Source organism: Hoplias malabaricus, chromosome Y (genome assembly GCF_029633855.1).
Source record: "Hoplias malabaricus isolate fHopMal1 chromosome Y, fHopMal1.hap1, whole genome shotgun sequence".
Taxonomy (NCBI): Eukaryota; Metazoa; Chordata; class Actinopteri; order Characiformes; family Erythrinidae; genus Hoplias; species Hoplias malabaricus.
Window position 1 is genome coordinate 69419256 of NC_089820.1, and position 12500 is coordinate 69431755.

The 12500-nt window shown below is 39.8% G+C and overlaps 1 protein-coding gene across 1 annotated transcript; it reads left to right on the top strand.

The window, feature by feature from the left end:
• Positions 1-1440: 1440 nt before the first annotated feature.
• LOC136679685 (uncharacterized) lies at positions 1441-12283 on the top strand. Its single transcript, XM_066658342.1, has 11 exons — positions 1441-1543; positions 2382-2576; positions 5531-5632; positions 5835-5942; positions 6589-6696; positions 7343-7450; positions 8136-8243; positions 8895-9002; positions 9654-9761; positions 11169-11241; positions 11403-12283. The coding sequence occupies exons 3-10, from the start codon at positions 5615-5617 to the stop codon at positions 11232-11234; spliced, it is 732 nt and encodes a 243-aa protein (XP_066514439.1). The 5' UTR covers positions 1441-1543; positions 2382-2576; positions 5531-5614; the 3' UTR covers positions 11235-11241; positions 11403-12283.
• Positions 12284-12500: the final 217 nt, after the last annotated feature.

Below are 12500 nucleotides of genomic sequence, written 5' to 3' on the forward strand. Positions count from 1 at the left end.
AAAAGAAGAAGAAAGTGAGGAGGGAGGGAGTGGACTGGGATTAAATAAACAAAAACAAACATCATAAATTTAATTTAAAAAATAGTGTTTCATATTTTAGTGTTAGTTTAAATGTAAACATTTGCAATTTAAACACATATACAGACTTTTGATTTAAGTATTTAACAAGAAATAATATATAATATATATATTTTATATTTTTGTTATATTTTATATAATATATATATATATATATATTTATATATATATATATATATATATAATATATATATATATATATATCCAGTTAATTCAAAATGCTGCAGCCAGGGTCCTCACTAAGACTAGAAAATTTGATCATATCAGTCCAGTCTTATCGGCCCTTCACTGGCTTCCAGTTAAATTCCGTATTGATTACAAAATTCTTTTACTCACGTATAAATCCTTACATGGTCTCGCCCCTGAATACCTGCGAGACCTCATCACACACTATGAACCACCAAGATTACTCAGATCTCAGGGCGCCGGCCTCTTACTAGTACCCAGAATTCATAAGACTTCAGCGGGGGGGAAAGCCTTCTCCTACAAAGCCCCTCAGCTCTGGAACAATCTTCCAGCTAGTGTTCGGGACGCAGACACAGTCACTATGTTTAAGTCTAGGCTCAAAACACACTTGTTCAGTTTAGCCTTTGGCAACTAACCTCTGTCTAGTTTAAGGTTGTCATTTCAGGAACCCATGGACATGGAGAATCAGGGTAAACCTGGATGATGTGCTCACAATTTCTCTTGCTTGGAACGAAAGGATGTCTTTGCCTGAGCTCCTTCTGGTTTCCCTACTCCCAGTCTGTTACAGTCTGATCCGTCACTACACTAAAATATTCACATGCTCTTATTCTCTGCTGCACTCAACTAAACTAACTGCTTCCCTTTTACTGTTTTACTGTTTTTTTCTGAGAGAATGGTGGCCCACTGATGGAAGACTGTTTGCTGGATTCTCCTGCAGACCAGACCAGCTGCTCACCTTATTATTATTATTATTATTATTATTATTATGTAGCATAATGACACTTCATTGGTGATCATTTAAAATTCAATCTATAGTTTGATCAGAGGAGGATGGGTCCCCTTTGTGAGTCTTGGTTCCTCCCAAGGTTTCTTCCTCCAGCCTCGAGGGAGTTTTTCCTTGCCACTGTCGCCTTCGGCTTGCTTGCATTGGGCTTTTATTTAAATGTTCTGTTTTGAAACTGTGAAGCTGCTTTGTGACAACGTCAGTTGTAAAAAGCGCTATACAAATAAATTTGATTTGATTTGATTTATTTTTTTTTTCTTGTTAAATACTTAAATCAAAAGTCTGTATATGTGTTTAAATTGCAAATGTTTACATTTAAACTAACACTAAAATATGAAACACTATTTTTCTGCGTGACTGCGGATTGTGTTGGAGGCTTTTAATTTGAATCAGCGCCGGACGCCGACTGTCCCTTCACAATTAACCAGGGAGAGAGTTAGAGTTCTAAACCTCCGTCAGAGCGCAGCGGGGCGGTGAGGTGCTGAAAGGGGTCCAGTAAGTGTCCACTGCCTCTGTTAAATACACTAAATAAAGAACAGTGGAGTATTTAGGCGCTGTTTAGAGCGGTATGACGCCTCAGGGATTTAAAGGCCAGTCCTGCTCCGAGCTCGAGGCTGAAAATGGCGCCCTGTTAACTCGCTTTTTGTTCGAATTTTTCTGTTAAATACAAATTAAGGTGCAGTTATGTCGCGCCGTTTGAATAGTTAACACATAAAACTACAAACCTTTCCACGCTTACATTCAAAGAAATTAAACATAGGGCATATCAAGCACAGACATTTAAAGTAAGCTGTGCCAGTTTAAGGTGGAACGGAAGAATTCGAACCAAACGGGTTGATAGGACGCCATTTCAGCCTCGAGGTTTTATAAAGAAAAGCTGATATAAGTTTTACTTCAAGCAGCTATGGGCGATGAAACTGTGCTACCTTTAAAGCTAACGTTAGCTAGCATTGCACACGATATTTAACAGTTTAGTTTCTGTTTTCTGAGTGGACAATGTTGATTATGTAAGTCAGTTTCAGTGTCATTTATTTCACTACGCTTTTAAGAGCAAGAACAGAAACTTCCATAGTTTATTTCACAGCTATATGAATAGATAGTGACCCTGAAGTGTTTAAGGCGGACATGAGAGATAAGTCAGGAGCTAGACTATACAGCCATTAAAGGACAGAGGTGTCAGAGCCTCAGGGTATGATTTCCATGCTGCAAGGTAGACACCCCCATGGGTTTTTAATAACACAATATCATATGACTTTGATGATTTTGTTTTACATTTGATTCTCATCTGTTATTTAAAGGGGTTACAGTTGTTTTATGTTTCTATCTTTATAAGTAACGATGCCTGTAGAGGAGATGGATCATTTGGACGACTAGTTAATAATGGCCATGGACGTCCAAACTGCAGGATGAAGAAAATTGACCAGAATGTGAATGCACACCTTTGTTTTTTTTTGCCGGGAATGACATTAAAGGAGGAGACGACGTCACTTATGACTATGGAGGTGAAGACTGCCTGTGGCGAAAACAAGTATGTTGCATAGTACACAGTGTACCATATGACTCAGTGTTGCACTATGTATTGAATGTATGAGACATTGTAGTTCAATGGATTCAAATTTGAAACTATTACAAATTTATAGTTTAATTAATCTTACACTTTCAATTAAATGCAATAAAAATTAAGACACTTAAAGAATTTCAATGAGGTGGTATAAGATTGTCTTAGGGGTTGATCACAGATTGCAACTTTAAGTGACACCGAGTTAAACAACAATCATCTAACACAGGAAACGCAACACAAACAGGGATTAGATCTGGGAACATCTGGCAACTGGACAGAGTGAACGCTGGTGCGTTTTGCTGCCACTGCTCGCCGGTAATTTTAAAACTTGTAGTTGTCTAGCTTAGCGGACTAAAGGATTTGCGATTGTTCTTATCAGACAGTATCAACCATCGTCTTTTAACAAGATCAACGATTTACCCAACACCATTGACTGGAGTATACGGACTATTTCTTACCTGTTCTGCTCGGGCCATCAAGGCCCTCCTGCCTCTGCTCACCTGTCCAAGCTGCCCGACAATGTTAATCGGCAAGATTCATATCTGGTTGGTGCTTCTCTGGGCTCTTTTGGCATTGACTCATCAACCCTTGGTGGGTCTGCTGCACTACTCTGTTATCGAGCTTCTCCGGCTGCGTTTTCACCACCTGTCTGCACTTCTGCCGGCTTCATTACTGCCCCATCCGGACATAACTTGCCTGCCACGCTGGAGATATGTCCACTGCAGATCTCACCGAACTTATCACCAAGACACAACGAAAACAATAACATCCATCTGATCCACTTCTCGTCGACCCTCACGTCACACTTGCCGGGTCGCTGACCATAGTGTGCTAGCCCACCTAGCCCGGTCGGCTAACACTCCGGCCAAATGTGATAACCCCACCGTCAACTTCGGTCTGCTCAACATCCGCTCCCTCATGAGCAAGGGACATCTCATTCAGCATCTCAGTTTACTACCCATCTCCTGTATCAACTCTGAACTTCCTCCTCCTGCTCATTCGTTCTCCTTCTTTCAGCTTCCTTCCACTTCAGAAATCTCAAATATCATCCGTAAGTCAAAGCCATCCACATGTCAGCTGGACCCTCTCCCCACAGTTTTGGTTAAAGCTTGTCTTCCTTCTCTAGTCTCTCTCATCTCTGCCATCATCCACTCCTCTTTTTCCACTGGAACTGTTCCTCCATCCTTTAAAACTGCTGTAATTACTCCAATTCTAAAAAAAACCTGGTGCTGATCTTAACTATTTCAATCTCAAATTTACCCTTCATTTCCAAAAGTCTTGAGAAAATAGTAGGGTCTCAACTATATATTCTTCTATCTCAAAACAAACTGTATGAACAGTTCCAATCTGGCTTCCGCCCTCTCCATAGCACTGAAACTGCTCTGATAAAAATCACCAATGACCTCCTAATGGCAACTGATTCTGGTTTACTCTACATCCTCATCCTCCTGGACCTGAGTGCAGCATTTGAAACTATCTGTCGCCCCACACTCCTCAATAGACTATCCTCCATTGGTATCACTCAGATCCCTCTAAACTGGTTCAAATCATACCTCTCCAGCCGCACTCCTGTCACTTCAGGTGTGCCCCAGGGCTCCGTCCTGGGGCCCCTCCTCTTCATCATTTATCTTCTTCTGCTTGGTCATATTTCAATATCAATATGGCCAACATCAATTTCCACTGTTACGCGGATGGCACCCAGCTCTACCTTGCCTGTAAGCCCACTTCCAACCTCCCTCCCCCCTCCCTTACTGACTGCTTAATGGAAATAAAATCTTGGCTTTCCCCAAATTTACTTAAACTCAACAGCGATAAAACTGAGGTTCTTCTCATTGGTACTAAATCAACATTATCCAAAACTGACAGCTTTTCTCTTAACATTGACAATTGTTCTTTTCTTCCCTCCCCACAAGTAGAGAGTCTGGGTGTCATCCTCGACAGTACTTTTTCTTTTCAATCTCATATCAATAACATTACCCGGTCTGCCTATTTTCATTTTCGTAACATCAACCGTCTCCACCCCTCCCTTACTCCCCATACCACTGCCATCCTTGTCCACAGTCTTGTCACTTCCCGCCTTGATTACTGCAACTCCCTCCTTTTGGGTATTACCCACAAATCTCTTCATAAGCTTCAACTGGTCCAGAACTCAGTTGCCCGTATCATCACTAGAACCCCCTCCATCCACCACATCACTCCTGTTTTGCAACAGCTCCACTGGCTTCTGGTCAAGTTACGCATTGATTACAAGATCCTTCTGTTAACATTCAAAGCCATCCACTATCTGTCTCCACCGTATCTTTCCAATCTCCTCCATGTTGTAACCCTCAGATCCTCCTCCATTCACTTGACTGTTCCCCCTGCCCGTCTCACTTCCATGGGAATTAGAGCTTTCAGCCGCTCTGCTCCCCAGCTTTGGAACAATTTACCCCCCGACATACGGAACATAAACTCACTCCCACAATTCAAGTCTTCACTCAAAACCCACCTGTTTTAAGATTGCATTTTCTTTAAAATGACTCAGTTGCATTGTTTATTTTTTCCCAATACTGTATACTTGTGTGTTTTTCGGTATTATTTATGTTTATTGCTTACTTTGTACTCTTAGTAAGGTGTCCTTGTGTGACAGAAAGGCACCTATGAAATAAAATGTATTATTATTATTAAACAGGAAATCAAAGTCACATATGTTTTCAGAAGCTACTGAAGGTTTGGTTAAATGTTAAAGAACACAGCAGTAATAATGACTTATTTTTCTAATATCTTTATAATAAATTTACATGTTACAAATTATGGTGGAAACGTCTTAGTGTTTACAGACTAAATTACACAATAAATACTGCATCATATTGCATAGAATTAAGTAAATACAATCCCTATAAAATCAGAAGGCAAATTATTTATGAACAATGTGTTCACAGGTAACTGAAGAAACAACTGCCACTGGAGATGTTAAGAGCTCCAACCAGCCTGTACATTTAAAGGCTTGGACTGATGAGCACAACATGAAAACTAACCAGCAGGTACCAGTGTCCAACCAGGAGCTATTCGTAATCAGTAAATGTTGCACTCAAATCTAAATTCATTTGAAAATTGATCTTAGATATGTTACGTGACCAGGTGGTCAGTTTATTTGCATGTTATGCAGTATTGAGCTTGAATTGAGCATGTGTTTCTTCTGTTTTTTGTATTTTAACATATTGTCCTCATGATATGTGTTTTCAGTCGACCAGTATTGCAACTAATAACATGGCAGAGGATGACTCCTGTCCCTCTCTCCACTCAGAGACCCAAATGCATGACGCTACTCGTCCAAACAACATTTCTTCACCGGTAAAATGACGTTAATCACTTCTGATATAATTCTACAGCCTGTCTTTGTCATGTTTTTGTTATTTTTGTTGTTTTTTAAGGCAGATAGTAAAAGGCAAGTAGCTTTTTGTGATGATTTTTAGTGTGAATTATTACACTAGCCAGTTTACGGTATTGCACCTGGAAGGGTAAAGGTAGAGGAATGAGGATGGCAGATTTTATCCTCCACTGAGGCTATTTTCTTGGTAAATTGTCACTCTATTCTGGACACTTACGTCGTCCCCACAACACACTTTCCTTCAGTCAGTGTGTGAGTAGAATCTGTGAGAGCTATAACACAGAATCGGTCCCCTTAAGGTATCGTATTGATGTGTGAGACAGGTCCCCATAAGGAACCGTATTGTTGTGTGATGAAGGTCCCCACAAGGCCTGTTTTGTTCACGAAGTGTGAATGCAGACAGAACTTGGCTTGACAGGACAATGTATTTTAATGATCATTTTAATTTTTGTCTCTGATGTCTGATCTAGGATGCCAGGCAACTCATCTATGTTACATGACCAAGTGGTCAGTTTATTTGCATGTTATGCAGTATTGAGCTTGAATTGACCATGTGTTTCTTCTGTTTTTTGTATTTTAACATATTGTCCTTATGATATGTGTTTTCAGTCGACCAGTATTGCAGCTAATAACGTGGCAGAGGATGACTCCTGTCCCTCTCTCCACTCAGAGACCCAAATGCATGACGCTACTCGTCCAAACAACATTTCTTCACCGGTAAAATGACGTTAATCACTTCTGATATAATTCTACAGCCTGTCTTTGTCATGTTTTTGTTATTTTTGTTGTTTTTTAAGGCAGATAGAAAAAGGCAAGGAGCTTTTTGTGATGATTTTTAGTGTGAATTATTACACTAGCCAGTTTACGGTATTGCACCTGGAAGGGTAAAGGTAGAGGAATGAGGATGGCAGATTTTATCCTCCACTGAGGCTATTTTCTTGGTAAATTGTCACTCTATTCTGGACACTTACGTCGTCCCCACAACACACTTTCCTTCAGTCAGTGTGTGAGTAGAATCTGTGAGAGCTATAACACAGAATCGGTCCCCTTAAGGTATCGTATTGATGTGTGAGACAGGTCCCCATAAGGAACCGTATTGTTGTGTGATGAAGGTCCCCACAAGGCCTGTTTTGTTCACGAAGTGTGAATGCAGACAGAACTTGGCTTGACAGGACAATGTATTTTAATGATCATTTTAATTTTTGTCTCTGATGTCTGATCTAGGATGCCAGGCAACTCATCTATGTTACATGACCAAGTGGTCAGTTTATTTGCATGTTATGCAGTATTGAGCTTGAATTGACCATGTGTTTCTTCTGTTTTTTGTATTTTAACATATTGTCCTCATGATATGTGTTTTCAGTCAACCAGTATTGCAGCTAATAACGTGGCAGAGGATGACTCCTGTCCCTCTCTCCACTCAGAGACCCAAATGCATGACGCTACTCGTCCAAACAACATTTCTTCACCGGTAAAATGACGTTAATCACTTCTGATATAATTCTACAGCCTGTCTTTGTCATGTTTTTTTATTTTTGTTGTTTTTTAAGGCAGATAGAAAAAGGCAAGGAGCTTTTTGTGATGATTTTTAGTGTGAATTATTACACTAGTCAGTTTACGGTATTGCACCTGGAAGGGTAAAGGTAGAGGAATGAGGAGGGCAGATTTTATCCTCCACTGAGGCTATTTTCTTGGTAAATTGTCACTCTATTCTGGACACTTACGTCGTCCCCACAACACACTTTCATTCAATCAGTGTGTGAGTAGAATCTATGAAAGCTATAACACAGAATCGGTCCCCTTAAGGTATCGTATTGATGTGTGAGACAGGTCCCCATAAGGAACCGTATTGTTGTGTGATGAAGGTCCCCACAAGGAACCGTATTGTTGTGTGATGAAGGTCCCCACAAGGCCTGTTTTGTTCACGAAGTGTGAATGCAGACAGAACTTGGCTTGACAGGACAATGTATTTTAATGATCATTTTAATTTTTGTCTCTGATGTCTGATCTAGGTTGCCAGGCAACTCATCTTAGATATGTTACATGACCAGGTGGTCAGTTTATTTGCATGTTATGCAGTATTGAGCTTGAATTGACCATGTGTTTCTTCTGTTTTTTGTATTTTAACATATTGTCCTTATGATATGTGTTTTCAGTCGACCAGTATTGCAGCTAATAACGTGGCAGAGGATGACTCCTGTCCCTCTCTCCACTCAGGGACCCAAATGCATGACGCTACTCGTCCAAACAACATTTCTTCACCGGTAAAATGACGTTAATCACTTCTGATATAATTCTACAGCCTGTCTTTGTCATGTTTTTGTTATTTTTGTTGTTTTTTAAGGCAGATAGAAAAAGGCAAGGAGCTTTTTGTGATGATTTTTAGTGTGAATTATTACACTAGTCAGTTTACGGTATTGCACCTGGAAGGGTAAAGGTAGAGGAATGAGGAGGGCAGATTTTATCCTCCACTGAGGCTATTTTCTTGGTAAATTGTCACTCTATTCTGGACACTTACGTCGTCCCCACAACACACTTTCATTCAATCAGTGTGTGAGTAGAATCTATGAGAGCTATAACACAGAATCGGTCCCCTTAAGGTATCGTATTGATGTGTGAGACAGGTCCCCATAAGGAACCGTATTGTTGTGTGATGAAGGTCCCCACAAGGCCTGTTTTGTTCACGAAGTGTGAATGCAGACAGAACTTGGCTTGACAGGACAATGTATTTTAATGATCATTTTAATTTTTGTCTCTGATGTCTGATCTAGGTTGCCAGGCAACTCATCTTAGATATGTTACATGACCAGGTGGTCAGTTTATTTGCATGTTATGCAGTATTGAGCTTGAATTGACCATGTGTTTCTTCTGTTTTTTGTATTTTAACATATTGTCCTCATGATATGTGTTTTCAGTCGACCAGTATTGCAGCTAATAACGTGGCAGAGGATGACTCCTGTCCCTCTCTCCACTCAGAGACCCAAATGCATGACGCTACTCGTCCAAACAACATTTCTTCACCGGTAAAATGACGTTAATCACTTCTGATATAATTCTACAGCCTGTCTTTGTCATGTTTTTGTTATTTTTGTTGTTTTTTAAGGCAGATAGAAAAAGGCAAGGAGCTTTTTGTGATGATTTTTAGTGTGAATTATTACACTAGTCAGTTTACGGTATTGCACCTGGAAGGGTAAAGGTAGAGGAATGAGGAGGGCAGATTTTATCCTCCACTGAGGCTATTTTCTTGGTAAATTGTCACTCTATTCTGGACACTTACGTCGTCCCCACAACACACTTTCATTCAATCAGTGTGTGAGTAGAATCTATGAGAGCTATAACACAGAATCGGTCCCCTTAAGGTATCGTATTGATGTGTGAGACAGGTCCCCATAAGGAACCGTATTGTTGTGTGATGAAGGTCCCCACAAGGCCTGTTTTGTTCACGAAGTGTGAATGCAGACAGAACTTGGCTTGACAGGACAATGTATTTTAATGATCATTTTAATTTTTGTCTCTGATGTCTGATCTAGGTTGCCAGGCAACTCATCTTAGATATGTTACATGACCAGGTGGTCAGTTTATTTGCATGTTATGCAGTATTGAGCTTGAATTGACCATGTGTTTCTTCTGTTTTTTGTATTTTAACATATTGTCCTTATGATATGTGTTTTCAGTCGACCAGTATTGCAGCTAATAACGTGGCAGAGGATGACTCCTGTCCCTCTCTCCACTCAGAGACACAAATGCATGACGCTACTCGTCCAAACAACATTTCTTCACCGGTAAAATGACGTTAATCACTTCTGATATAATTCTACAGCCTGTCTTTGTCATGTTTTTGTTATTTTTGTTGTTTTTTAAGGCAGATAGAAAAAGGCAAGGAGCTTTTTGTGATGATTTTTAGTGTGAATTATTACACTAGTCAGTTTACAGGATTGCACCTGGAAGGGTAAAGGTAGAGGAATGAGGAGGGCAGATTTTATCCTCCACTGAGGCTATTTTCTTGGTAAATTGTCACTCTATTCTGGACACTTACGTCGTCCCCACAACACACTTTCATTCAATCAGTGTGTGAGTAGAATCTATGAGAGCTATAACACAGAATCGGTCCCCTTAAGGTATCGTATTGATGTGTGAGACAGGTCCCCATAAGGAACCATATTGTTGTGTGATGAAGGTCCCCACTAGGCCTGTTTTGTTCTCGAAGTGTGAATGCAGGCAGTGACACTACTGTTGCACACCCCGCCGCCTCCTGCTCACAAATAAAACTAGTCATCCTTTGACTTCTCTCTGGTTATGTGGCCTTACTAAAAGCTTTCCATGAATCACCTGACCCAAGGCCTGGTCTTCCGCATTGTACTTGGCCAATCACATCCTTTAGATCTAATGAGCTCCTGGCTACCTGGACGGCCACTTTTGGATTCCACTTCCTTCCTGCTTTTATGATTTGCGCTGCTGCTTTTACCACTGCATCTTTCAATCCTGACAAAATCATCTCACGACTCACCTAAGCACATTTAAATTCTTCAACTAAACTTGAGTGGTAGCTTCAGTATCCCTCTCCAATACCATGCCACGCTACTTAAACACTGCGGCATCCCTAGCCACTTGGCCACCTAATACGAAGCAGTAAGCCAAACTGCAGACACCACAATTTCAGCTTTCCTGTCAAACACTATGCATCACTGCTATTAACAGCCTTCAGCAGTTCAGCTTTTAGTCCCACAACTTGTCCTGTATCGTTTAGCGCTGCACTATATCATCTACCTAAACTCTTTGTTGGTCTCTTCGGTACTGTAGGCCTGACACTCAGTCCTTTGTGTCTAATCCAAAGCTACACTGACCTGTAGTCCTCTGTGTCTAATCCACAGCCAGACTGACTTGCACTCTTCTGTGTGTCTAATCTACAGCCATACTGGCCCACAGTCATACTGACCTGCAGTCCTTCGTATCTAATCCACAGCCATACTGACCTGCACTCTTCTGTGTGTCTAATCCACAGCCAGACTGACCTGCAGTCCTTCCTGTCCAGCCCATAGCCACACTGACCCTCAGTCCTCTGTGTCTAATCCACAGCCATACTGACCTGCACTCTTCTGTGTGCTTAATTCAAAACAGTACAGATTCTCTCTGATCAGTGTCTAATCAAAAGCCATACTGACCCATATTTCTCTGTTTCTAATTCACAGGTATACAGACATGCACTCCTGTGCCTAAATGTAAGCTGTGCTCACCTGCAGTCTTCCATGTGTTAATTCACAGGTATACTGATCCATATTTCTCTTTGCATTTGATCAACATTGATACTCCATATTTTTTGCCATCTCTTATTCAACCATTATATCCAGCCACCAGTCTACAGCTCTATCTAGTCATATCTCTACAACTACTTGCAATTACAATTCTGATCTGACCTCTTTCAGGTACTGAAAGCCTCTTGGAAGAAGAAAACACTTTGGCAACAGACAGATGTACAGATAGCAGAAAGGACAATCTGTTCATCTCATCTTGTATTGTACCATCAAACTGTGAGAAGTGTTTATGGGCTGAACGTGACGCTCTTAAAAACCGAGGCTGGCAGAACCGGAAATTCTACCTTCATAATTCAATTACAGTCTACAAAAGGAAATTTCAGAATAAATAGTGTGAAGATCACGAAGTATCTGGTATGGCATTTATTTGTTTACATACACGTCACAGGAACGCACACTGCACATGGCTGAAAAGTCTACTGAATGTAGTTCTTCATTTCCTAACTTTTAAAAAGCATTTGGATTATACTTGAAATTGTTTTTAATAATAATTAAAATACCATGCATTTAAATGTAGCACTTTTTTTGCTGTTTATTGTAAGAAGAATATCCTTTTATTTTTGCCAGGCACAGAGTTTAATTGTTGCTTGAAAATTTGAAAATTAAAAGGTGAATTCTGCTATTTAAACGTGAGTTTAATGTGCTGAAGTTAAGTTAGTTAGTAGTAGTTTTATTATAGTGTTAAGTGTCATGTGAGTAATGGTTAAAATCTGGTTTAAAAATATTAAATTTCAGAAAGAGTTGTTCTCGCAGTAGAAAATAAAAGGTTTGCACATGGTGGAAACAATTTAGGCAGTAATTCACTACTCTTTCAATGATTTATCTTTCAATATTATCTTTAATAGATGTATTCCTATTAAATCAGTATTAATCAAAGCAAATTCTGCAATGTGATTAATATGATTACATGAGTGATGCATTCTATCACTAGCACCATTTGCTGACTTCATGCTACATTTCTACAAATGACCAACTAAGCAAATAAACTTAAAAGACATGTAACTATTGTTGCAAATATTGCAAATTTTCTTTCAATTTACAATTTTTAAATATTAAATATTTTAAAAAATGCTTTCTGATGCATTTGATATTTGAACAATGCATTATTCTTAGCATTTGCTATCTTAAAGCATGTGATTTTTCATTAATATCATTTTGTTACAAGGTCCCCACAAGTCAAATGGAAATCTGTGTGAATTATGCAAATAA